General features: G+C 44.3%; 1 protein-coding gene across 3 annotated transcripts in view; it reads left to right on the top strand.

Annotated features, from left to right (window-relative positions):
- LOC146209235 (uncharacterized) overlaps positions 1–26,124 on the top strand; it is a 29,275-nt gene extending 3,151 nt beyond the window's left edge. The window contains exons 2-4 of one of the 3 annotated variants that reach the window (XM_084597787.1): positions 10,348–10,412; positions 16,798–16,849; positions 22,677–26,124. In XM_084597787.1, the coding sequence (XP_084453913.1) occupies positions 16,821–16,849; positions 22,677–22,866 (219 nt within the window). In that variant the 5' untranslated portion in view covers positions 10,348–10,412; positions 16,798–16,820 and the 3' untranslated portion in view covers positions 22,867–26,124. Of the gene's footprint in view, positions 1–10,347; positions 10,413–16,797; positions 16,850–19,833; positions 20,192–22,676 lie in introns of those variants that run through there. The other 2 variants (XM_084597794.1, XM_084597781.1) reach the window with 2 other exon arrangements.
- Positions 26,125–26,328: the final 204 nt, after the last annotated feature.

Genomic DNA, 26,328 nt, shown 5'->3' with positions numbered 1-26,328 from the left:
AGGCGAGAAATTCAATGACGGCACAGAAAATGTGAGAAAAGATTAGTAGCGTTCACGCCTCAGGAGGAGGAGGAGAAGAGGAGGGCGGAAGGAAGGGATTTTAGCCAGAAAGAATGAATTTCGGTTGGCTACACTGCACTAGGGAAGGGGAATAGGGATTAAATGGGGAGGGTAGAAGATGCGAGATGAGAAAATCACAGTCCGTCAATCAGGCTAGTCTCTTAAAAGACCAAGAAGTGCCAGATGACGTTTCTGGCTATGGTCCCAAGATCTTCCCTTCCGTTAAAAGGTGGGCATCCAGACGATCCAATGCAGTACGTTGCGTATGTTGTTCAGTTGCAAAAACTGGACAATCACAAAGGAGGTGCTGAATCGTTTCATCAACGCAACATCGTTCACAAGCAGGGCTGTCAGCCTTCGCGATCTAGATGTTACGTACTGACTGCGGGGGCGTTTTCGCTTGCGTGTTGTATGGTTCGCGCTAGTAGATAATATACTGTAGCTAGCAGACAAGTAAACATCTTTGCACATTGTCTCTAAGGGGCTCTAAGCGCGCTCAGCATCTCTATAAATGTCATTTACAGCAGGTTCTAAACTGCGCGGTTAGCCTGACCTTTTCTGTGGTGAGCATATTTATATCGTTAGCATTGTCGTCATCTCCCCTGTAATTGGCTAATATTTATCATATTCTAACATGGCACAATATGGCAATCGCGAGAGATTTTGAAAGTTAATGAGCCAATGAAGTTCTAAATATAACGCGGTGGCTCGATGTCCTGTAGAGTTACGAGTCTTTGCTGACCCTACATCAAAATTCGATGGCGGTTTCGTGACCAAAAAGAGCATAGTGACTCAGCCCACATTGTCGTCTGCTCCGACTAACTGGAAGCAACACGTCTACACCAATGTATCAGTCGCAGCCCTGAAATATGCCCGAACATCACCCTTCTGATGAATCTCATTCGACAACTTATTCAACTGGAGTGGCTCCCAGGATACGTGCTCAGTTAACAGGGCGCTGTAGATTCTGCAACCCACCTCTACACCCGACTTTCATGAATGGCTGGGTTCCTCAGGTGGAAGAGAATGATGCGGCCATGCATGCGTCTGTCACAAAGATAGGGAAGCGATAGGATGGGGACAGGTGTCGAGAGTAGAAGTTGCAGTAATAACGGCGATAAATAAATCCGATTTCTTTATTTGAACAGACTGAAGCTGTGTTATATCGCTTGGATGATAGCGGGGCCAAACGTCCGATTCATATACAAGAAGTGGTCGAAAAAAAGATTTACACGTCGTAATCTTGCACTCTTTTGGAACTATTTTCAAGCTGCGTTTCAGAAATACCACTTTTCTAAACGCTTTTGCGCTAATCATTTCTATATGCCTGTGCCACTTGAATTTAGGTTGAAACGTACTTCGAGATATTTAAACTAAGTTACCTGTTTTAGCCTATATTGGCTATTATTATAAATATACTTAAGTGCTTCTTGTTTGTTCGTAAACGTCATAAAAACAGTATTGTTGGAATTAATCGACATTAACCACTTCTCACTCTAGTCGCACATCTTCTTTTGATCAGTAATTCAGGAGCTTTTAGAATAAAGGATGCAGTTGTCGGCATATATAATCATATTTCTTCTGCAAGGTCACCAATAGCTGCAATATCATCATTGATGTATAATGAATAAAAGTGACCGTAGAACAGACCCTTGAAGCACCCCGGAAGTTGCCCTTAAACTAGATGATTTCGACTGGTTATAGGAAACGAACTGCGAGCGTAAGTACAAGTAATCAGCCATCAAACAAGGACAGAATCATTAACAAAAGTGTTAAGTTCAAAAAATTAAAGAGCACTGCAGGAGGAGGTCAGTTTACATCCCCATTACAAAGAAAGGCAGTGACAAAGATTGTTCCAACTACCGCACGATTGCGCTTATTTCGCATGCTAGCAAGGTGATGTTGAAAATCCTCCAAGGAAGGCTGCAGCAGTATGTGGATCGGGGGCTTCCGGACGTGCAAGCTGGGTTTCGCAAGGGCAGAGGAACTAGAGACCAAATTGCCAACCTTCGCTGGATCATGGAAAAAGCAAGAGAGTTCCAGAAACCCATCTACTTCTGCTTTATTGATTATGCGAAAGCGTTTGACTGCGTAGATCACAGCAGATTGTGGCAAGCTCTCCAAGAGATGGGAGTTCGAATTCACCTCATCTGTCTCCTCAGGAACCTGTATGAAGAACAAGAGGCCACAGTCAGAACTGGGCATGGTCTTACTGATTGGTTTCCGATTGAGAAAGGAGTGAGGCAAGGCTGCATACTGTCGCCCTGCCTATTTAACCTATATGCAGAGTGCATCATGAGGAAGGCCGGTCTGGAGGAGTCTTCAGCTGGAGTGAAGATTGCTGGAAAACGTATCAACAACCTTAGATATGCGGATGATACCACCTTAATGGCAGAAAGTGAAGTGGAACTCAAGAGACTTCTGATGCGCGTACAAGAAGAGAGTGAGAAGTTTGGGCTTAAACTGAACATTAAAAAGACAAAGATCATGGCGTCTTGCCCTATCAAGTCCTGGAGCATCAATGGACAAGAAGTGGAAGCTGTGACAGATTTTCTCTTCTTGGGCTCCAAGATTACCTCGGAAGGAGACTGCAGCCATGAAATTAGGAGACGACTGCTTCTGGGAAAGAGAGCAATGGTTAGCCTTGACCGCCTAGTAAAGAGCAGAGACATTAGTCTGCCAACCAAGATCCGTATAACTCGTGCTATGGTCTTTCCAGTTGTGATGTATGGATGCGAGAGTTGGACTGTGAAAAAGGCTGACCGCCGAAGAATTGACGCGTTTGAATTGTGGTAATGGCGAAGACTCTTGAGAGTTCCATGGACTGCCAAAAGATCAAATCAGTCGATATTGTCGACCATAAACCCTGACTGCTCATTGGAGGGTCAAATTCTAAAGTTAAAGCTCAGCTACTTTGGTCATCTGATGAGAAGAGAGGAGTCGCTGGAGAAAGATTTGATGTTGGGAAAGGTTGAGGGTCGCCGGAGAAGGGGTAGGCAGACAACGCGATGGTTAGATGGCATCCTCGAGGCACTGCAGATGAAGTTATGTGATGTTAGGAAGATAGTGAGAGACCGGAAAGCGTGGCGTGACATGGTCCATAGGGTCACCAAGAGTCGGACACGACTGAACGACTGAACTGAACTGCAGAATCTGCATTGGAGTAATGCGAAAGCGCTGATGCTGCTGTTGGTTGGTTCTAGTTGCTTAATTCACGTCTTTTTTATCAATTTTAGTCTTTGGTGCGTTCAGCTTGCACATCACTCCTTTCCTATGCCCTTTTTCGGCTCTACTTCCGGTCGCGTGACGTCACATCCTATACGTCACTATAATTCACTTTTTGGTTTTTGTTTACCCATTTTAGTCCTTGGTACTTTCAAATTGCGCGCCAATCCCTTCCTATGCCCTCTTTCGACTCTACTTTCGGTTGCGTGACGTCACATCCTTGACGTCACATTAATTCACTTTTTGTTTACCCATTTTCGTCTTCGGTACTTTGAAATTGCGCGTCAATCCCTTCCTATGCCCTTTTTCTGCTCTACCGTGACGTCCCGATTGCGTGAGGTCACGTTCTTGACGTCACCCTAACTGACTGCCTTGGTACTTTCAAACTGCGCGCTAATCCATTCCTATGCCCTTTTTTGGCTCAACCTCAGGTTGCGTGGCTTCACATCTTTAACGTCACCTCAACTGACTGATTTCATTAACTATTTTAGTAATTGATAGGTCCAAAAGTGGCGCCACGCCACTGGCTAATGACACCATTTTTGCCTTTACTTTAATATTTTTGTCTCTAAATAATTACCTGATTAACGTATTGGCCTAATTATTTTTTCGGACACAACAATACGTCACCCTCTAGAGTATTATCACTCCCTGAAAACTGCAGCAACCGAAGTGACAGGTGGCCGTCACTAAAAAAATAAAACACTACAAAAAGGAAGTCAATAAAGCTTATACGTTTTTTGAGTGTACATTGCAGTGCATAAACTAAAATGTATACGAAATAAAATAGTTTGCTGGATTAAAATTGCTTGCAGTAATCCTCTGATCATGACAGTTGCGTTTGTCGTGCCATCTTTAGTGCGTTGAATCAAAACGAATAAGAGCGCAATTAAAGACCGCACTACCCGTCGCTTCTGTGGCGCGATGGATTAACACCACGTACCTGATTGTAAGCCATCTATTCGATTCCTGTAGGTACAGTTCTTTGTTGTTGTTTTTAATTCGCAACATTCAAATAAATTACGACCGTATTTCCTGGGGTATGTTCCCCCTTTAGGTTGAATATTAAGATGTTTTTGTACTTAACAGCAGCAAAACCAGCCGCGAACTCTGCCAGGATGTGACGGTATGACAACGGTTACACTATTCATTTCGCTTCACCATAATCAATTTCTGTCTTCAGTGAGTGTGTTACTTATAGGTTGCGTTCAGAGACAGCTCTCAGCAACAATCGGCTTTTAGCATGCTTTAATTTAAAGTCTCACAAATTTATTCAGCGGCGGTTTTTCAAGTTAACTTACTCATCGTCGAAAAGATACCGATGTATTACGCTCCTTAAAGTAAGCAAAATTTAAAAATTTAATCCATAAAACTGTTTTATTAATATTGCATTTTAGTTTGCATCCTGCGCTTCATGCTCGAACAAAACGTAAGGTTGTGTTTTATTTTTGAGTGACCCACCTGGCACTTCCGTTGCTGCAGTTTTCGGGGAATGGCAATACGCCATCCTCTTTCGATTGACACCACTCATTAACCTCTTCCACTTCTCAATTACAACTGATACGGATACGATCTTGCTGACGCGGTCTGCGGGCATGGTCTGCGGACAGACATCTGTGAACATTGCGAAGTAATGCTTTCTCATTAATAAAAGCTTTTCGTGGCACATGGTATCAAATGCTTTCCATAGTTCCTAAAAATGGCGTCAATCTGTCCGGGCGCATTAAGTGTTGCAGCGATATCATGCGAAAACTCCGTGAGTTGTGAAATAGTGGAAAAATCAGCGCTCTCACTGTGCGTTGGACAATATGGTATTCTCGGTTAAATACTCAGAAATGCACTTATGAAGGATATGTTCTAGGAGTTTGCTACAAGGATTGTTACAAGGCGGCTAGCCGACGAACACGAATAGCAGACAACAGAGATAAGAAGATTATGTCCGATGATCGTGAGATTAACTTAATAAGTCCCTGTTATACGTGCTCTAGGAGCACTATATCCCAGCGGGCCTAGCGCGAGCTCTCCTGCCCGCGCCACTACCCGCTTCTTCCTCATCAGTAACATTACCCGGGCCCACCGAGCTATCGTCTCGATCGTGGACGAGGAAATTTGTGAGTTTCGATGAGATCCGTGGCATGAAGATTGGCGTGACTGGATGGCTGAAGATGAAGCGGAATAAGGAAGAAGACAACGGCTTGCCAATCCCCGCCGTGGCTATGTGCCATTTTGTCTCGGGTCAGCATCATCATCACGATGATTCTCGGATGAGACAGACTTAATTCGTTGAGCCACGGTGGTCGATTTGCCGATTTCTTGAAGCCAGAACGTGCACCGCTACGGGCAGAAGGCGTGATTTGGCTAAGTATTGGGCGGCTGGTCCTCTTTTCCCGTTTTCCCCTGCGCATTTGCGCTTTTCACTATGTTGATAACACTCGCAGAGAGATTATAACTGTAAAGTGATGTCTACGCAGTCTCCCGGCCAGGGGGCTCCCCCTGGTCGGCTTTCATTATGCCTCACGATCTACCTCTGGAAGCCTTCCAAAGATCTGACGTTCCAAACATTGTTGTGGCGCTGGTGCCCAAGGTTGGCGGATTTATCAAAATCAATAAGTCTGGGACTGTTCGAGCTGCTCTCCAGGCAGCCTCTTCCCTGTATGACTCGATCACAGACGTGAGGCAGTTTGGGCGTGGCAGGATACTGTGCCGATCTCCAGACCTCAATTGCGTTGAGGTTCTGCTTAAATGCAATTCGTTTGGATCGCTTCAGGGGAGCAGCTTTATCCCTATTCATCTTGCATGCACAAAAGGATTGGTCTGAGGAGTAAACTCTTCTTGAACTCCAGCTGAGATTCTCAACCTTCTTTCGGCGACTGGTGTGGTAGCGGTGTATTGTTGCAGCCGGGAGGTTAATAATACGCGGGTACCAACAGAGTCAGTGATTGCCACATTTGCGAGAACTTCCTGCCCGTCAGAGATAAAAGCATGACCATTGATCTCTCGTGTGGATCCTCTTGAATCTAAGCCACTGCAGTGTACTAATTGCTGGCGATATGGTCACAGTGCTCGCGGCTGTAAGTCCTCCGTGCGGTGTTGCAAATGTAGCGATGGTCATCATTCGTTATCATGTTCACAACAAACCGACGAATGCTGCCTTTGCGGTGGAGCCCATGCTGCAAACACCGTGGAGTGTCCATCTCGAAAACAAGAGCTTCAAATTCTAGAAGTAATACATAGAAAACGCTGTTCGCGTCATGACGCTGTAACAGAAGTTAAAGAGCGATTGCACGGTTATACAGGTGTGTTAGCCCGATCAGGTGTGTCTCTGGATGCATCAATCTCAAAGGCGATAATGACTACAGTGGAAGCCTCAATGACTAAAATGGTCGACCGAATGGTTGCTACTGTCACAGACTATTTTTCTAACGTTCTGGCAGTTCAGCTAACGCAAGCCCTGCAATCAGGAACAGCCCCTTTCATAGCAAACATGTCCTCGGAAAGGTCTCAACTGCTTGAAAGCCCTACTCTTGCTTCGCTTCACAGGACTACTCCTCCAGATAAGGATGGAGACATTAATGACACAGAGATGGTGGAATCAGATGTAAGAATTCTAAAATGGTGTAGGTCTCCCATGTCCAACCATTCTTCTCCGCGGTCCCAACCAAAATCAAAGAAACATTAGCATGCATCAAAGCCAAGGGAGAATATTTTGGGGCAGACAGTTGGTGGCTGCCCAGATTTCGCAATCATAGGGGCACTAAAAGTTATCCAGAGGAACTGTCGTTCAATTCTAACAGCTTCAACAGATTTAGTTTACATTTCTTCTCAGTATAATCCACATATAATCATCTTGCAAGAAACTTTTGCTAACAGCCGAAAAGCATTTGTATTTACAAAATTATGTGTAGTGAACTATGCGAAGATATTATGAAGACGAGGATGAACTAGGCGAGGATATCACGAAGACCAGAAAAAGAACGACGAAGTTCCGGTGCGCTGCTCGAGCTCGCTTCTGGAGGCCTAGACTGGCTGTGCTCTTGTGTGGTTCTCTGTGCAACATAGAGAGGACTATTATCCCTGTTAAAAGACAGTAAACACTCCCTTTCACTTGGTGGAGGAGAGGATTTCCTGCCATCCTGGAGCTTCGAAGCCGCACACTCCCGACAACAGTCATGACCGACGCCAGCACCCCTAGTCCAACCGGGCACTCGTACGTCGTCTTCTGCGCTGGAGGTTTGCGCCAGCGGGATCCTCCTATATTCAGCGGAATTGGCGATCATGACGTGGAAGACTGGCTGGCTTCATATGAGAGGGTTAGTACTCACAACCAATGGTACGACGCCCGAAAATTCAATAATGTCATATTCTACCTAACGGACGTGGCCAACCCGCGGTTTCGCAACCACGAGGCCGACATCACTTCGTGGTCTGCTTTCAAGACCAGTTTTGCAGATATCTTCGGCCGACCTGCAGTGCGCAAGCTGCGTGCTGAGCAACGCCTGCGCGGCCGTGCACAGCTTCATGGCGAGAATTTCACCAGTTATATTGAAGATGTTGTAGACCTTTGCAAGCGCGTGGACGCTTCAATGCCAGAGCATGCCAATATTGGTCACATTATGCAAGGAATTGATGATGCTTCTGGCCAGAAATCCAGCAACCGTTGTCGATGTTATAATGCATGCCAAAACTTTGATGAATTACGCAAGCGCCGCGACATCACTCGTTCTTCGCTCTCACACCAGGAACCTCTTGCAGCAGTAACACCTGAGGCAGACCAGTTGTCCTTGCTGCAACAAATAAATAGTTTGTTCGAGAAGAAGTTGCTGTCAGCTATCACTCGTTCACCAACGTCCTGACGCTCCATCTCCTTTGGTGCCGAAGTTGCAGCAAGTCATCCGCGAGCAAGTCGCAGAAGCACTTCCCACGCTTCCTGAAGCTCCTTGTGTTGCTCCTTTGACATACGTCGGAGCACCAGTATAGTATAGTCAACCTGCAGGGAGTGTTTACTGTCTTTTAACAGGGATAATAGCCCTCTATATGTTGCACAGAGAACCACACAAGAACACAGCCAGTCTAGGCCTCCACAAGGGAGCTCGAGCAGCGCAGCGGCACTTCGTCGTTCTTCTCCTAGTCTTCGTGATATCCTCGCCTAGTTCATCCTCGCCTTCATAATATCTTCGCAGTGTTCACTACAATTTCCCCCGGAGCGAAGAGGAGCCATCCTGGCGACTTATGGTGAGGGCAAGAGGAGCGGATCGTGGTACGTTTTGAGGCGGCTCACGTGCACAGTTTCGCGGCCGCGATGACGCATGTTCGAAGATGGAGTGAATGGCTCCACGATGTAATTCACAGGGGAGGTTTGGCGGAAAATGCGGTAGGGGCCGTGGTACTCGGTTCGAAATTTTGATGACAGTCCCGGTGGGGTGCCAGGAACCCAGAGCCAAACGAGGGATCCTGTAGGAAAAACGTGCGGCGTCTGATCTTTGTCGTGACGATACTTTTGGTGGCCTTGCGATTCCAATGTTAAACTGTGGGCTAGCTGGTGGTCCGCGTGTTTGGCTACGTCTGAAAGGAGAGTCCACTCGGAGGAGTCGGGACGATATGGTAAAATAGTGTCCATCATGGACGATGCCTCACGCCCATAAAGCAGGAAGAAAGGGCTAAATCCAGTGGTTGACTACGTGGGATATTGTATGCGTACGTCACGAAAGGAAGAACAGCGTCCCAGTTGGTCTGATCAGCGGCAACGTACATTGTGAGCATGTCTCCAAGAGTACGATTGAAGCGCTCAGTCAGCCCATTAGTTTGAGGGTGGTAGGCTGTTGTGGTCCGATGTATGATGCGACAATGGGCCAGTAGAACTTCAACGACGTTGGATGGAAGACGCGTCCTCGGTAACTCAACAGCTCTAGCGGAGCGCCGTGGCGAAGAACAAAACTATGTAGCAAGAACAGGGCAGCTTCACGGGCAGTAGCGGCGGGTAAAGCGGCGGTCTTGGCATACCGGATGAGGTGGTCAGTCCACCGGTTCCCAGAGACCATGCAGGGAAGTGGCCCGTAAAGGTCAACGCCAATGCGGTCAGAAGGGCGGGCCGGGCATGGAAGTGGTTGTAAGGGGCCAGAAGCACGAGGTATGGATGACTTCTGGCGCTGACAGGCGATGCAGGAGCGGACGTATTTGCGAATAACCGTACATGCCGCGCCAATAGTAGCGTTGAGAAATTATTTGAAACGTCTTGACTACACCAGGACGGGCACACTGAGGGTCGGCATGGAAAGAGGCACAAATTTCTTGTCGTAAATGGCGGGGAATGACGAGAAGCCACCACCGAATATCAGGCATATAATTGCGGCGGTAGAGAAGACCATCTCGTAGGGCAAAGTGTGGTGCTTGACAGCGTTAAGTCCGAGAAGGCGCAGCGTTTGGAGAAGTGGACACGATGTCGATAATAGATGCGAGCCACGGGTCTTTGCGCTTCTCCGCAGAATGTTAGAGACGAGAGGACGGAATCACCCGCCGTGGAGTAAGAGGGTTCGATGGATAGGGGAGAACGAGACAGAGCGTCGGCGTCCATGTATTTACGGCCAGAGCGATATATAACGCGGATGTCAAATTCCTGAAGGCGGAGAGCCCATCGTGCGAGGCGGCCGAACGGGTCTTCAAGAGAGGACAGCCAACATATCATTCATTCCGACAAGATCGCCAATCAAAACGAGGAGTTTTAATTATATTTGTCTATATAAAATCCTGTCGCAGGGCTAAGGTTTTGTTACAGCTATCTTCTATGGATTGTGAGTTATTGGCCATAGACTTTGAAATTCCAGGGAACTGTCCGTTTTCCTTAGTGAATAATTACTTCCCTAGCAATGTACAAGGTACAAAACCTCTAGATCTGCTATTAGCTAATTGTCGAAACTCAGTTCTTCTGGCCGGTGATTTTAATTCGCATCATGTGTCATGGGGCTACAAGACAGATAGTTGTGGCAAGGGTTTGAGTTATTGCTCTGACCCACTCTGCACGCTTCCTATCTCTTAATGTTACCCCTACCATTTTTTGTTCCATAGCCCTCTGGGTTGTCCTCACCTTAAGTAGAACTCTCTTGGTTAGCCTCCACGTTTCAGCCCCATAGGTGAGTACAGGTAAGATGCAACTGTTGTATACTTTCCTCTTGAGCGATACCGGTAAGCTGCTAGTCATAATCTGCGAGTGCTTGCCAAATGCGCTCCATCCAAATCTTATTCTTCTTGTTATTTCCTTTTCATGGTCCGGATCTGCGGTTACTACCTGTCCTAAGTAGACATATTCGCCTACTACTTCCAGTACTTCGCTACCTATAATGTAAACTGCTGTTCCGTCCCGAGGCTGTTGAACATTACCTTAGTCTTCTGCATTTTGATTTTCAAGCCTAGCTTTCTACATTTCCTGTCTAGGTCATCAATCATTATTTGCAGTTCATCCCCCGAGTTGCTTAGCAAGGCAATGTCATCAGCAAATCGCAGATTACTGAGGTATTCTCCACCTACCCTGATCCCTAACTGCTCCAATTCCAAATCTTTGAATACTTCCTCTAAGCAAGCTGTGAATAGTACTGGGGAGATTGTGTCTCCTTGCCTAACACCTTTCTTTATGGGAATTTTGTTACTTTCTTTATGCAGAACTATGGTTGCTGTGCAGCCACTTTATATATCTTTCAGCACTTTCACGTACGGCTCGTCTACCCCCTGATTTCGCAATGCCTGCATCTCCGCCGAGGTTTCAACTGAGTCAAATGCTTTTTCGTAATTAATGAATGCTATGTATAAGAGCTGATTATATTCTGAGCTTTTTTATATCACCTGATTCATGGTATGGATATGATCGATAGTATAGTACCGTTTCCGAAACCCTGCTTGATTCTTTACTTCATTGCAGTCTAAGGTCGCCCTGATTCTATTAGCGATTACCATAGTAAATACCTTATACGTAACAGGCAGTAAGCTGATTGGTCTGTAAATTTTAAGGTCCTTAGAGTCCCCTTTCTTATGAATGAGGATAATGTTTGCATTCTTCCATGCTTCCGGTACCGTCGATGACACCAGGCACTGCGTATACAGGGTGGCCAGTTTTTCTAGCACGATATCCCCCCCGTCCTTCAGCAAATCTGTAGTTTTCTGATCCTCTCCAGCTGATTTCCCCCTCTACATAGTTTCTAGTGCTTTCCTGACGTCGTCCTTCGTCACTGGTGGAACATCTGACTGTTTTTCCCTACCGCCAATCTCATTACGGTCCTGACTACTTTGGCTACTGTGGAGATCTGTATAGAACTTCTCGGCTACTTTGACTATCTTCTCCACATTCGTGATGACGTTGACCGCCTTGTCCATTATCGCATACATCTGGTTTTTGCCTATGCCCAATTTCTTCTTTGCCGCTTTAAGGCTTCCCCCGTTCTTTACATCATGCTCAATTTTCTCCATGTTATACTTCCTTATATCGGCCACCTTGCGCTTATTGATTAGCTTTGATATCTCGGCCAATTCGATCTGGCCTGTTGGATTGGAAGCTTTCATACTATGGCGTTTCTTAATCAAATATTTCGTCTCCTGAGAGAGCTTACCGGTATCCTCTCTAACTACCCTACCCCGTACTTCTACCGCGCACTCAGTAATGATATCTCAGAAATCATTGTTCCTTGCTTCTAGAGCAATGTCGCCATCCTCGGTTAGAGCTGAATACCTATTCTGTAACGAGATCCTGAACTCTTCTGTCCTTCCCCTCACCCCTAATTCGTTGATGGGTTTCTTTCTTACTAATCTGTTGCGTTCCTTCTTCAGATTTAGGCGGATTCGGGGCCTCACCATCCTGTGGTCACTGCGTCGCACTTTCCTGATTACCTCTACATCTTGCATAATGGCGGGAGTTAAATACATAATGAAGTCGATTTCTATTTTAGTCTCCCCGTTAGGACTTTTCCACGTCAATTTCCGGTTCTTCCGTTTGCGGAAGAAGGTATTCATGATTCGTAAGTTATTGCGTTCTGCAAACTCAACTAGTAACTCCCCCTTGCTATTCCTAGAACCAATGCCATAGTCACCTACTGCCTTGTCTCCTGCCTGCTTTTTCCCTACCTTGACATTGAAGTCTCCCATTAGTACAGTATACTGCGTCATTATTTTTCGCATTGCCGATTCTACATCTTCGTAGAAGCTTTCAACTACTGCCTGGTCATCATAACTACATTTGGGTGCATAGGCCTGTACAACCTTCAGTTTATACCGCTTATTAAGCCTAATTACGATGCCTGCAACCATCTCATTAATACTATAGAATTAATCTATATTACCCGCTTATTGACAAGGAAACCTACGCCTAGTTCTCGCCTCTCCGGTAATCGCGATAACACAGTACATGCCCATCCTTCAGTACAGTATATGCCTCATTCGGCCTCCTAACCTCACTAAGCCCTATGACATCCCATTCCATACCCTCTAGTTCCTCTAACAGCACTGCTAAACTAGCTTCACTAGCTAGGGGTCTAACATTAAACGTTACCAGGGTCGCTTTCCAATGGCGGCCTGTCCAGCGGAGCCAGAAATTCTTAGCACCCCCTGCTGCGTCACAGGTCTGACCGCCGCCGTGGTCAGTTGTTCCGCAGCCACTGGTGACTGCTGAGGGCCGGAGTTTTGTGGAGCTTATCATGAGAGGTTGCGGCCAATTACTGCACCAGGGTGGCCAACTCCTGTTCTGGTGAGGGAGAGCGTTGCCGGAGGTGTTATCGGCATCAGGTCGCACCCCAAACCTGTTTATGCAATTCCATCGACACGTGATTTTTTTTTTCATTTAATGCGGTGGAGAATTGCGCGGCACCGGGATTTGTGCCCCGGTCCTCTTGCATGCGAGGCGGATGTTCTACCGCTACGCCACCGCTGCACTTGGTACGGAGCGCATGGTACGGAGCTCAAAGGGGAGTACTTCAGCTGTTTGGTGGAATGCTTATTGTTCCCGAGTTTACAGACGTAGAAAGGCGGCATGGAAAAAGCTTCTCCACAACCAGTGCCCGAAAAACTGGCATAATTATAAGTTCATTGCAGCTACTTTTAAACGTACAGTTGCAAAAGTTGCACAGGTTAAATCATTAAAGTATTTAGGGGTCACGTATGATGATAATCTTTCATGGCAGCCCCACATTAACCATACTGCTACGAAAGGGGCTCGGGCCGTGAAAATGTTGCGCCGAAATAGTCGTCCCGTTCTGGAATGCGGAGAGATGTGCTTTTAATGATGTCTGTTATGTATGTGCGTCTAATATTAGAGTTCGGCTCAGTCTTGTTTTCTGGTTCAGCAGCTTATAAATTCAACCGCTTGTTCTCTTAGAGCGAGAAGTGCTTCGGTTGTGTCTTGGACATCGAAAATGTGTTGCCAACAATGTGCTCTACCTTGAAGCCCGGATTCCTCCCTTGATATGTAGATTACAAATTCTAACTGTTCAGACGTACCTAAGAATATATGAAACAGATTTTCACCGATCTATGTCTATTTTTTTCTGTCAACCGACCTCCTTTTTCGGTGTCCATTGGCCTAAATTCCACACCCCGCAGGTTGTTAGGGTCAAAACTTTGCTGGACCCTTTAAATGTTTCCCTTCCTAGCATTGTACCCATAGAAACCATCGGTTCATCTGTTGACATTGTCTTTGACGACATATTCCCTAATAATGCTAAAGACTTATCATCCTTTATTCTAAACGGATTATTAGAAGATCATTTAAGAAGCCTTTCTGCTAGTTAAGTAGTAATATACTGACGCATATCAACGTAATGAAAAGGCGGGTGTCGATATATTATTCTCCGCATTTAGACTGGTCTTTTTCTGTCCAGCTTTCAAACTTCACCCCAATTTTTGAAGCGAAGTTTCTGGCGGTGGTACTCGCTTTACGGAAATTAGGCTCCTCTTTTTCTAAAGTGGCTGTAATTTCCGACTCTCTATCCTTGTGTTCATCCCTTTCTTCGTCGGCGGATTCTGAAATTCTAAAAACCTTTGTCTCCCTGATACCTAGAGATTTGAAAATTGTACATATGGTATGGGTACCAGGCCCCAGCAATGTGACTTTAAATCAATATGCTGACAGTTTGGCAAAAGAGTCCCTCAATGTCCCCGTATTATCTATCCTTCCGGCGACAGCGTACATCACCTAAAATCTGATGACTTCCTGCATCTAAATTATTCTTGGAATAGAAAATTATGTCATTCACGGCAACTTGAGATTTCTATAACAAGGCTGCAATGCCGTATCCCACCTTTAAACTTCTATCTTTACAGGTCTGGTTTGGCACTTTCTCTAGTCTGCGCATTTCGCGGTGAACAGGAATCATTAGATCACTTTTTATTGTTTTGCCGCCACCACTTCACTACATTGAGAAAACAGTTCATTGAAAAGCCATTGCAACAGCTTGGCCTCAGTTTAAGTAGCCCTATATTGTTATCATTTGGCGCCACTATCCTTAGCCACAGTCACAGGTCTGTATTCACCGCCATGCAAAATTTTTTACTCGAATCAAATCGTTTGCCTTGCTAAATATATAAACATCACTTGTTCTACAATTGCAGTGTCAATCTCCCGTGTGTGTTACCACTTTTCATTTTATATTTTACTTATTTCCCGTTTTGTTTCCTTTCCTCTACCCCTCAAATCACTTTTTTGTATGCAAGTATACTTTAAAAACTTTCTTTGCTACCCAATTCTTGTCCGATCCGATCCCCCTCAGTGGGTATGTGCCATAAGTTATTTGGTCAACAACAACAACAAGACTGGTCCAGACGCTTTCGGGCCACAGGTCACCAAAATCCGATGGTCCAGCCGCAGGAATGCACCGCATGGCATGGAAGGGGTGATATCCTCATATGTGGTATGGTCTTTGGTCGGTGGGACCTACTGGTGAGCGTCTCGGCTGTGAGGTCATCGTGTCGGTCGGTTCTTTTTTGGCGGCATATGGTCGTGTGGCTGGAGTCTCGGGTCATTGGATAACTTGGTCGTCGTGTCTTGTGCTCGGGGCGGGAGACGAGGCGCAAGAGCGGCAGTCACTTTGGGTCCGGTAGGCTGGGGACCAGCCATGCGATCCCTGCTAACCTTCTGCCGACGGCACAAGAAGACGCTGGGCGCCGAAGCTCAGGGGCAGGATGAGGACTGATTATGACGTACCCCGAAACATGCAACAGGGGTGGCAAGCCGCTGACCACAAAGAACTGAGAACAGAAAGGTGACGTCCGATGACCGTGAGATAAATTTAGTGAGTCCCAGCGGACCTAGCGCGAGCCCTCCTACCCGCGCCATTGCTCGCTTTTCCTCGTCCATGAAAATAATAAAACAAAATTGGCATATAATTGGTGCCCAGAAGCTTGTGACCCTACTTATGCACCGGAATAATTGTCTCGGTTTTCCAGAGCGACAGTAAAGTGTCAGACACTAACACTTTTTGGAACAGTAGTAATACGTAGGGAGAAAGCCATTTAGAATACCGTTTAAGGAATTTGTTCGGCACATAATTAGGCCCAGCAATTTTGCTTGTGTTCAAGTTTAATCGCAGATTATGCACACCAGCAACATTCATATCAATGCTAGAAAAGCGGCAAACGCTGTATTGGAAATAAATTTAGTTGCGGTTCCATCATCACCAGTGAATACCTATTGAAAGTGATTATTGAAAGCTTAAATGATGTGAAAGGAATCAGCACAAGCCACACCACTGATGATGGATGCAAACGGACTGTAGGATTGCGGAAGTACCCATTTCCAAAATTTCTCTGGGCTGTCCTTCATAATGGCTGCCAGAGGTTTGCTGAAATAAAATTTTCTAGCTGCTGTCATTTTTAACTTAGGTACACTTTTCAAAGAACTAAACTAGGAGCAATTCTGGCTATTGGAATTGTGATAATTACGCAATCGCCTGATGCGCCGTATAAGCCGGATGATTTTCCTTGGGTACCAGGGGTATCTCGCATTACGCGTTATAGTTTTAGCAGGTAGCAACTGAGAAATGCAGCTATGAACAATGTCATGGAAGCTTTTGAGGCAGTACGTCAAGTGCAAAAAAGGAAGTGCGCAAATAAAAAGCGTCAAAGAGGAATTCAAGCACGTGAATAATTGAGTTGTCATCAGCACGGGGAAAATCGAGAATAGTGTGGTGGCTAGGGGCATCAGGTTTACACATTACACTTAATGTAGTAAATACTGCATTGTGGTCAGACATTTCTTAAACTATTGTTAAACAATAGTCATTACGTAAGTGCCACTTCTTTATTATTGAATACTGGATTTTGTTGTCATGCTTTTGACCCCGATAGCTTTTTGTTCAATCATATACATTCCTAAATCCATAAAGTAACAGCACAGAATTTCTGTTTTACCCAGCAGAACATTTCCTACAATACCAACAAAAAAGGAATGCATTGCAGTCACTACTTCGTCTAAGACCCGACTAAAAATTGGACTAAGCTTCATCAATAGAAACAAACTCCTCTCATGGTTCTTTTATGCAGCGCTGGCCTTGCTTACCCGGCCTATGGAGCACACAGGAGCTGCATGGCAAAGGTATGTGTAAAACATTTGCCCTCCCTAAACACATTTGAAAATGCCTACATTCCAGCATGCCTGAAATCCCAGAAATAGCATTTGAAAAAGTGCCATAATGTTTATCAATAATAAATATTTATAGCAGTTGGCCCAGGTTTAGTGAACCCAGATATCTCACATGAAACGATGATGAAATCTCTTTGAAAGTGGTATGTAAATATGTATGAACATCTCCCAGTGCAATGAACTCACCAAACTTAGATTGACGTGGCGGTTGCGATAGAGCTACGCAGTTTACATTCAGTATATCAACGAGCGCTTCGCGCTCAGGAAGTTTTTTCTTTTGAAACAGGACTGTCAGATATATAATTTTTCCCACACTAGGACGTATAGGCACGCATAAACTGGAACCGCTTAAAGAGATTAAGGTGTTCTATACAATAAATCTGCCTTTGTCTTTTCCTACTCATTTCCTACCGCTCGTCCGAGCACAAGACAACAGCTTGCGTTACCTAGCGTCCTTTGCTTGCGGCGGTACCGAACTCGTTGCTAGTTTACTTATATCAGCAATTATTCTATTTAAAACGTACTGCCAACGAGATTTGTCCTCTTTTTATAGGTGGTGACCAGTACAAATTTATTGTTCCTATTGACTATGATGCGAAGCAGGCAATGCCTAGTAACTCAAGCTGCCAGAAGGAGCACCGCTGCAGGAGCCACACCACTGGAGCTAATTTATCGATATAGGGAAACATTTTCTGACTCTTTCAGAGAAAGATGATCCACTTTCAACTCAATATCTTGAATAAGATATAGGTGCGAATTTCCTATCGCTGTCACTTATTTCTAATAATTGTGGGGCTATGATACAGGTAGGAATCGAAATAATATACACGTGAATGAAAACGAAAGCAGACTACAAACAAAAAAAAAAGAGAAGTTGTTCAGACGGGAAGAACTCCGAGCAGTACAATTCGGAAAGAATATATAGCCGAATATGAACGGACTGCAAGTATGGAAAGCATTAATAAAAGAAAATGCTCAAGCAAGCGCCTACTAAGAGGCATTTTTTTCTAAAGTAAACTCACACAAAACTAAACAGACAACGATGTAAAAGATACCTGTAGCGTGCGAATAGACCTTTTTACAAATTGCAGAGCCGCTCCTACCACTTGCGGAGCCGCGCAAAGCATGATGGGAGAACGGAGCGATCACCTCCTGCATCATCTGCTGGTAAACCTATTGGCGTGCTCTGCCGCTGCTTTCTGCCGTCATGCTCGTGCGCGTTGTTGGTGAACCCTTGCAAAATGCAGCAAGAGCATGAGTGTTTTGATGGTTAGCTGCTTGGCTTTGTTTAACGTTTTCGTGATTTTTGAAGCCAAGGCGTCACCGCGTTATGTAAAGCCAAGATCGCCGCGCGTCGCACACGCCGCTACAGCGGACGCCCCTTAAATGGCAACAAGCTGCTCCCTTCCAGTGTTCCGCCGCTGGGTTCCAGATGCGCGCGTTGGCGTGGAGACGAGAACGGTTGTTTCCGCACTACGGATGCGCGCCCCGCCACGGAGAGCTACATGGGCGAACGCCAGACTTTACGTGTCGGCTGATGATGCACTGATTTATAACGCAACATCCAACTGTGCAGCAGGGTGCAAAGGAATGGTGGGCACAACATAAAATAAACAAAACAGCGGAAGCAGCAGCCCAGCAATTACGCCGAGATCGCAGGTTAGACTTCGCCTTAGAATCGGCAGAGTTGAAGAGACGTGAGCGCAGTGGTTCTCAGTTTTCCCTAGGGGTTTTGCGCGGCCGCTCGATGAAGCGGCGGAATTACTGGAAAGGTCTATTCAGCGAACATTGAAAGTACGCTGGCATAAGCAGGTGCCACTGAGAATTACTGTCTGGAATTAAATAACAGATTTTGACCACACCAGTGTTTAGAACATATTGTTTACACAAATAAGGCATTTCTGCCTGCAATTTCCCTAGGCATGATTGAAATCTTTTTTCACGGGTTCCTCTGCGCCGCTCAAGGGCTTTGCCTGCAGAACTCACTGCTTGCTGAAGTGTTTTCTGCTTTCCAATTATGCTAATTCCGCTTTTGCTAAATTCTTTACTTCTTCAGCAGTCATCGTTGATATTTCAAAAGAGGAAGCATATCTTTGTCAACGCTAATACCGAAAGCATTCTGTTAAAGCAGGTTAGCTTCAGCGGGATTTCATATCAATGTGTGGTGCGGCCAAGACTCAGGATACGCACAAGTGCGGAAATGCTCGTGTGGTTAACGAAATGTGTTAAGAATAGAAGCTAGTAATTGTTTAAAGTTCAAAACGAGCTTAGAAACTTACGTTCCAATGAAAGGCTATAAATTATAGTTTTCAAAATGTTAACAATTATTTCTGCTCTAAGCGAGGTTCGCATATCGAAATATTATCTTACTGTTATAAGTAGCACTGCAGGCCTGCTAAATTTATAACGTAAATCATTCTAGTGACAAGGGCAGAAGGAAGAATACATCACCTTGATTTCTGGCAGCCCTATATTGTGGTGCTTTCCTATACCATAAAAGAGACCATCTTTTTACAAGCCGACTCCGCAAACCCACTCAGCTACAAGGCTTTAAGGCTGGATATTGCCTAAAACAAGTTGAAGTCGGCTTGAAGAAGCACTGGGGCAGCATTTTTGTGCAATAGCTGCCTAGCCTACGCTCGGGGGACGCGCCTCGGTCTGCCATCTAGAAGCTAATTGTATTTGCAGACATGGCATCATAGTGAAAAGGCAGCTAGAACAGGCTTGCGGACATCTGCAAGTACTGAACACCTTAATGATAAACTATTAAAAAGATGGGCATGAATGATGCGTTCTTGTATTATTTTTCTGGAGGCAGTCCGCTTCTTCTGCAGACGTTGTTGTCGTACTTATTTTGCATTATATTGTCAACTATGTCAGTTTCATTGCCCTACTCAAATAGTGAATTTCTCTTATTTTATTTTTATTCTTCCCAGTGTTGGAGGGGTATGCCAGGAGGAGGCTGTTCTATCGGCTGCTATTGCCACTTCCAAAGTAGGATCCAGCAACATGGAATTTGCTTGAGCGCCCGCAGCGCTGTTCCCCCCGTTCTGCAAAAAAATCCCTTTGCGGATTCACAACCCGAGAACAGCTTCGAACGTGCCCCAAGCAGGCGGAGGAGGCAGTAAAGTGCAACAAAAATTGCTCAAGGTGTAAACATCGGCGCTCCTAGGATCAACACAAGCCCTCAATACTGCGTCGCATACTTTAAACTCAAGTCCCATCTTGTACAGAGGTAGTAAATTAAAAATAAATTGCAAAATGAAAATATACCCGTTGTTCACATAATTTAGGCAACTGTACTGCATTCGTCAGTTTTGTTTTGAACACTAGGTTCAGAAGATTTCCAACTCATTTTAAAAGCAGCGCTATATGCAAAGCGCACAAAAAAAGGTATTGTAGGACGATTGCTCTTGTACTCCAGGTACACATATCCAGGGGACGCCTTCCTGTGTCTGTATGACTTTGAAGTTTTTCCAAGCACAAATGAATCCGCCCGCCTAGCGACAAGTCTCGCTTACCATATAAGAGCACGAACGTCGTGTCGTTAGATAGCTTATAGAAAGCGTTTGTATGGGACAAATTATAGTTCCTAATTAATTGCCGTTAAGTACTTACAATGGTCACGTATTGACGTTTGCGCCAAAGCATGAATGCATGTATCGTTGAAGAGCTTATATTCGTATACTTACACTGGTTTGTCGCTACGTAACATATTACCAATAACTAAAATACGCAGAACATTTACCGCAACACTAGATTATCCAGTCATATATTCGTAGACAGCTTACACTGGACGCTAATTGTGCATACCATTTTCATTACAGCTAATATGTTCAGTGAAATTTGCGCTATAACGTCCTCATATATATTAGAAGCGTTTTCGACACTAGGATCCCAAAATATGTCATCCTGCAGGTATTGCGTGATCGTCGGCACAACGAGGGATAAAGATGTATCATTTTTTTTTTTTACTTTTGTTTCGACGAGTAGGTACTTTTCTCAAATCGGCTCCTACATTACCATCGGAGATTAGACAAGCAAAGTAACATGAAACAGGAGACATGTACAGAGTGCATTACTACATCCCTTGAAGTGTTACCTTTTTTTGTCGCTGACCTCGGCGCACAAGTAGGTGCCCTTAAGTAAAATGTTAAGTAGATAATATTGGCCCCCTCACTGCTCACAGTACAAATCTTAAGGACAAACTCTGCGCTTCCTGCCAACTACGCGTTTTCTGCAAACCTTATAGGAGAGCGCTCAAAAAAACTTCTCTTTCCACTTCAAATTGATATGCGAAAGCATATCGCACAGATAACTAGAACGCATATTTGGGCAATGTTCAGTGCCTATTGTCTGAAGCCAACGCTACAACACATTCGCCCTGAATTGAACTGGCTCTGAAGAAAAACCGAATCTAACATGCGTCCCCTCACTTGTAATAAAAGTTGGACCACTCCAAACAAAACTCCAAGTGCAACAACAAATGAAGCACGTGCGTGGGAAACACGTCAGATAGAAAAGTGAAATGTGCGCCTTGTGCAGCAATTTTCTAATTATTCAAGAGCCGAACTTCCACCTCCAAAATTTAAAACTTCGGCAACCAGCCGATTTCGCCAGTGAAATGTGCTAGCCGAGCTAGCTGCATTTTATTCACAGAGGGATAATTCCACCCTTTATACAAATCACCAGCAACTGCCATCACCCAACTTTTCGAGGAAATGTTCGCGTCGAGCTCTCTTTTTCTAATCATTCCAAGAGGCGAAATCCCACCCCTTCAGATAACCCATCGGCAACCGCCACCGGAACATTTGAAACGGGCGCGTCGACCAGTTTAGTTCTAATTACAGAGGCGAAATTCCTCCTTCACTTATATCTTCAGCACTGGCTACCGGCCAACTTCACAATCTAAATGTGCGAATTGAGCTTGCTGCCTTTAATTCCTTGAGGCGATATTCCACTCTTTCACAAAAAATATCCGTCAAAAGCCACCGACCAACTTCACAGGGAAATTGCCGCCTCCAGCTGCTGTTTTTTAATCACTGCCCGAGGCGAAATCCTATCCTTTCACATAAACTTTAGAGAAACGTCACCGGCCTATTTGAAATGGGCACATCGACCAGCTTTTCCTAATTATTCCGATGAGCTAAATTATTCCTTCACCTACTACTACTTCGGAAGTCAACTGTCCGCGTCGTACTATAAGCTTTTTATAATTAGACATCCGAAATGAAGTTCCATCACTCCACCACACTCGGGCAAATGCCACCAACAAATTTCGGAAATGAAACGTCTAAGTCGAGCTATCGGCCTGTTTATGTTTATCCCCAGAGGCGAAATTTCACTCCCTCCGGCGACAGCCACCGGCCTATTTCGAAAGTGAATTGTTTCCTTCGAGCTGTCAGCTTTTTGTAGTGAAAGCTACACTACGCTAGTAGAAGCGCATGTGTGGGCTCGGCGATTACCCAGCGAAGGCTTCTAACCATGCGACTAATCCTTGTGATGCAGATCCTGCTCCTACCTTCTGGCAAAGCTACTCCGACGCATCACGACTCGCCGATTCCAAATTTGATGATTTCTTCAAGCAGCGCAGAATTAAAGTTATAAAAAGTAAAGCAAAAAATTTATCAATGGAGCTCGCTATTCAATGGTCTACGGCTTTTTGACACCTAAGGACACTTAGGCTATAAATGTCGCACCAAATTCAAGCATGGAAAGTGAGCTCGGCAATGTTATCCAGCAAAAGCCTCTAACCATGAAACTGTACTTTTCGATTCAGATCCTACTTGGGCAAAGCGGCTCCGACACCAGATGACTCGCCGATTGCAAATGATTTCCTCAAGCTGCGCAGAAGTGACGTTATCATTGGAGCAGACCACGTAACGGTCTACGGATTTCTGACATCTACGGCCACCTATTCTATAAATTCACCACTGCACCCAAGCGTCGCCAGTGGGCTCGCAATGTGACCTAGCGAAGCCTCTAACTTGCGACTATTCCTTGTAATACAAGTTAGTTAATATCACAATAATTGATGATTGATATTTAGTTGTTCTGATTCGCCAAAATGCATGCTCAAGCAAGCTTGTGTTTGTTTTTGCTGTACCCTGCGGCTTATTTCTGGCAATAGTGAAGGGAATCTAAGACCCTCAATGGAAGAAATGTTTCAGAAGCTCATGAATGGGCGGCAGACAATACAGGCTGACATCTCTGAATTAAAACTCGCATTGAGACCACAGAAAAGACAGTATGTAGCTTTTATGACCATTTGTTCAAAGTGTAGCGGAGTTCAACTGATGTAAAAGTGACGGCTACTAACATTGCGGACCTACCTACGAGGTACTGTGGCAGGTATTCAAGTTACATGGAGAAAAAATCAATCGAAGATTGTTAACTTAGGAGATTTCAGCCGCGAATCTAACCTAGTTCTGTTTGGTATACAGAATATTCCTAAAGGATCAGAATCTAACGCGTGAAAAGGTTATAAAAGAAATATTTGAAGGTAAAATAGGCACCAGCTGCATATCCGTCAATCGCGTTCTCTGGTTTGGCATACCTTCCCTGAAACAGCTCGTAATTTTCCGCTTTTAAGATTTCAGCAAGAAAGAAGCGGTGTTGCGCAATTACAAACTGAAAAAGAAAACAAATATCTCTATCTGAGACGACTACTGCACTCTCACGCTTAGAGGACGCAAATTGTTATGGAACAGAGGAAAACGACAAAAAAAGAAAAAAGTTCGTCTAATGCACAAGAAACTGTTCATAGATCGCCAGTTTTATATGTGGGATGGCTAACGTATGTCCTGCGTACCCTTTCGAAAAGGTGATAGTCATTCTTCTTTGGAAGAAAGTAAGCAGTTAAAAAGTACTCATCTACGCCTTCTTTCTTTGAATGCTCAAATTTTTTTAAATACAGCAGTTGCCTCAGAAGCACTTCTTGATTTGTACGATCTTCATTTCAGTGTCATTAATGAAACTTGGATGCACGATTCTAACGTTATGTTGAAATTGTGACACACGGGTACAACCTTTACCGACGTGATAGTGATCCACTAGGTTGTGGTTTGTCAGTTATTGTAAAAACAGACATTGATGTTCTTCCCAGTGAAAAAATCACTGGATGTGAACGTTTATTTTTGAAATACAGACTTTCAGAGGTCACATTTTCTATTTCCGTTGTATAACTCCCCCAAACACATATATGTTTTGGTTTGGGGGGTTTAGCGTCCCAGAACGACTCATGCTATCAGAGACGCCCCAGTGGAGGACTTTTTAAATTTTGGTTACCTGGGGTTCTTTAACGTGCACTGAGATCGCACAAGAGACACGCGCCTTGCTTTTCGCCTCCATCGAAAAGCAACCCGCATTCTTGAGAACAGTAGTCGAGTGCCGCAACCACTGCGCCACCCCGGGGGTGCGCCTGATGTGATGATGTGTAATCTATATGACAATGTTCTTAGGCTACAAGGTAAAAACGTTTTTATAACTGGCAACTTTAACTTTCCTTCACTGAATTGAAATATAAATTATGGTACCTCCTTAGAGATGGATATTGTTTCAGATATTAGGTTCACAGTAAGCATGGAACAAACGGTACACGAACCTACACGAGGTAACTCCATTTCGGATCTTTTATTTACTACTGCAATGTTTCAAGGAGCATCCGTGAGAGTTTGAAATGGAATACCGGACCATAAGTTAATATTGTTTCCTTCTATATTAGCATCTAAACAATCTAAGCCAGCTGAAAATGTGGCTTTTAGGAAAGATTTCCCTAGGGGAGATGACACTACGATTATTGACTACCAGCACGTGCTTCTTAAAGTAGCTTAAAACGATAGGAAAGTTTGGAGGGAAAGGTTTTTGGGTGTAGTCAGATTTTGTATCTATTGGTCGCTCGCCTCAAAACAAATTTGCAAGCGAAGCCACGGCACATGAATAATCAGATAAACTATTCATATTAGCTCAAAAATTAGGAGGCTGAAGAAGCAAAACAAGGCGTCAACACGACTTTTTGTCGAAATAAAAAAAAAAACCTCCTATGTAAAATAAGCGAAGCAAGAAGTAGTTATTTCTCCCATTGTCTTAACAAATTTATTTGTAGCGATTTTCAAAAGTCTTCGCGCTATTGGAAACAGGAAAATCCTGACATAGAGAAAATAAATATTGGCAACGCTTTAACCACTGCCACTTGGGAGATCGCGGAACACTTAAACACGTATTTTCAGACTTTTTTGTCTGGAAAGTTCTGAACACTACGGGAATTAGAGTTCAAACTGCACAGAATCACAAAGCATTACAATCAGCCTTGAAGGAATAGTAGCCATTGTTTTTAAAATTAACAATAGCATGTCACCAGGGCCGGCTGAATTACCAAATGCTTTCATAAAGAACTGCACCGAACAAACAGCTCCATTTCTGACTAACCTTTTTCAGTCATCACTTGACACAGGTGTACTACCAGCAAGACAGGCGCAAAGCACGTGTTATAGCACTTTATAAAAAAGCGAAATTTTAACTGCTGCCAACTATCGACCAATCTCGATCAGAAGCACCTGCTATAAAATGTTGGAGCAGGTTATAGCATCGTATATTCCGCAACATTTAGACTATCAAAAACATTGTTGGAATTACAACACGGATTTTGAAAAGGCTTCTCACCTTTCACACAAAAGCTTTCAACTTTGCGGAACTTTAATTTGTGTTAGACGGGAACGGTCAACTAAATGTGCTTTTTATTGACTTCTCGGCGGTTTGACCTAGTTTCACATGAAGAACTATTGTTTAAACTGAAGCGTGCTAGTCTTCCACTAAGTATTTTTCACTGGATGAAAGCCTATCTTTGTGATAGGAAACAGTTCGTCACCATTAGGAACTGTTGTCGTTCGTTAGACGTTACGTCTAGTGTTCCCCAGGGAATGACTTAGGCCCGCTTCTTAGTTTTGATAAATGACTTGTTAGATGTTATCACCTCGCAAGTTTCTGCCAATGATTTTGTGTGTTTAAAGAAATTACTTGAGCAAAAGAAAAAAAAACATTACAGTACACTTTGGAAGCTAATTCCCACTGGTGTACAATTTGGGGTATGCAGCTAAACTTTAACAAAACGGTGCTATTAGGAGTAACAAGGAAACTACACTTTGCATTATTGCATATAAACTTCAATAGAATAACATTTTAGAGGTGGATTCATGTATATACCTTGGAGTTATGCTTACAAATAAATTAACCTGGTCGAAACACATGTCACAAACTTCTGCGAAAAGTTGCAGAAATTGTGGTTCCTGAAGCGAAAACATAACGCTGCTCCTACCAGTAATAAGCAAGTTGATTAACAAGTTCTGCAGAAGCTACGAATCTGGTGATTCATCTTACAGGCTCTATAACTAGTTGTTTTTTGTTTTTTATCCTTTGGTATTATATCTACTATT

The sequence above is a fragment of the Amblyomma maculatum genome, chromosome 1 (assembly GCF_055883805.1).
Source record: "Amblyomma maculatum isolate TAMU_Amacu chromosome 1, ASM5588380v1, whole genome shotgun sequence".
Lineage (NCBI taxonomy): Eukaryota > Metazoa > Arthropoda > Arachnida > Ixodida > Ixodidae > Amblyomma > Amblyomma maculatum.
This window is presented reverse-complemented; position numbering and strand designations above follow the sequence as displayed.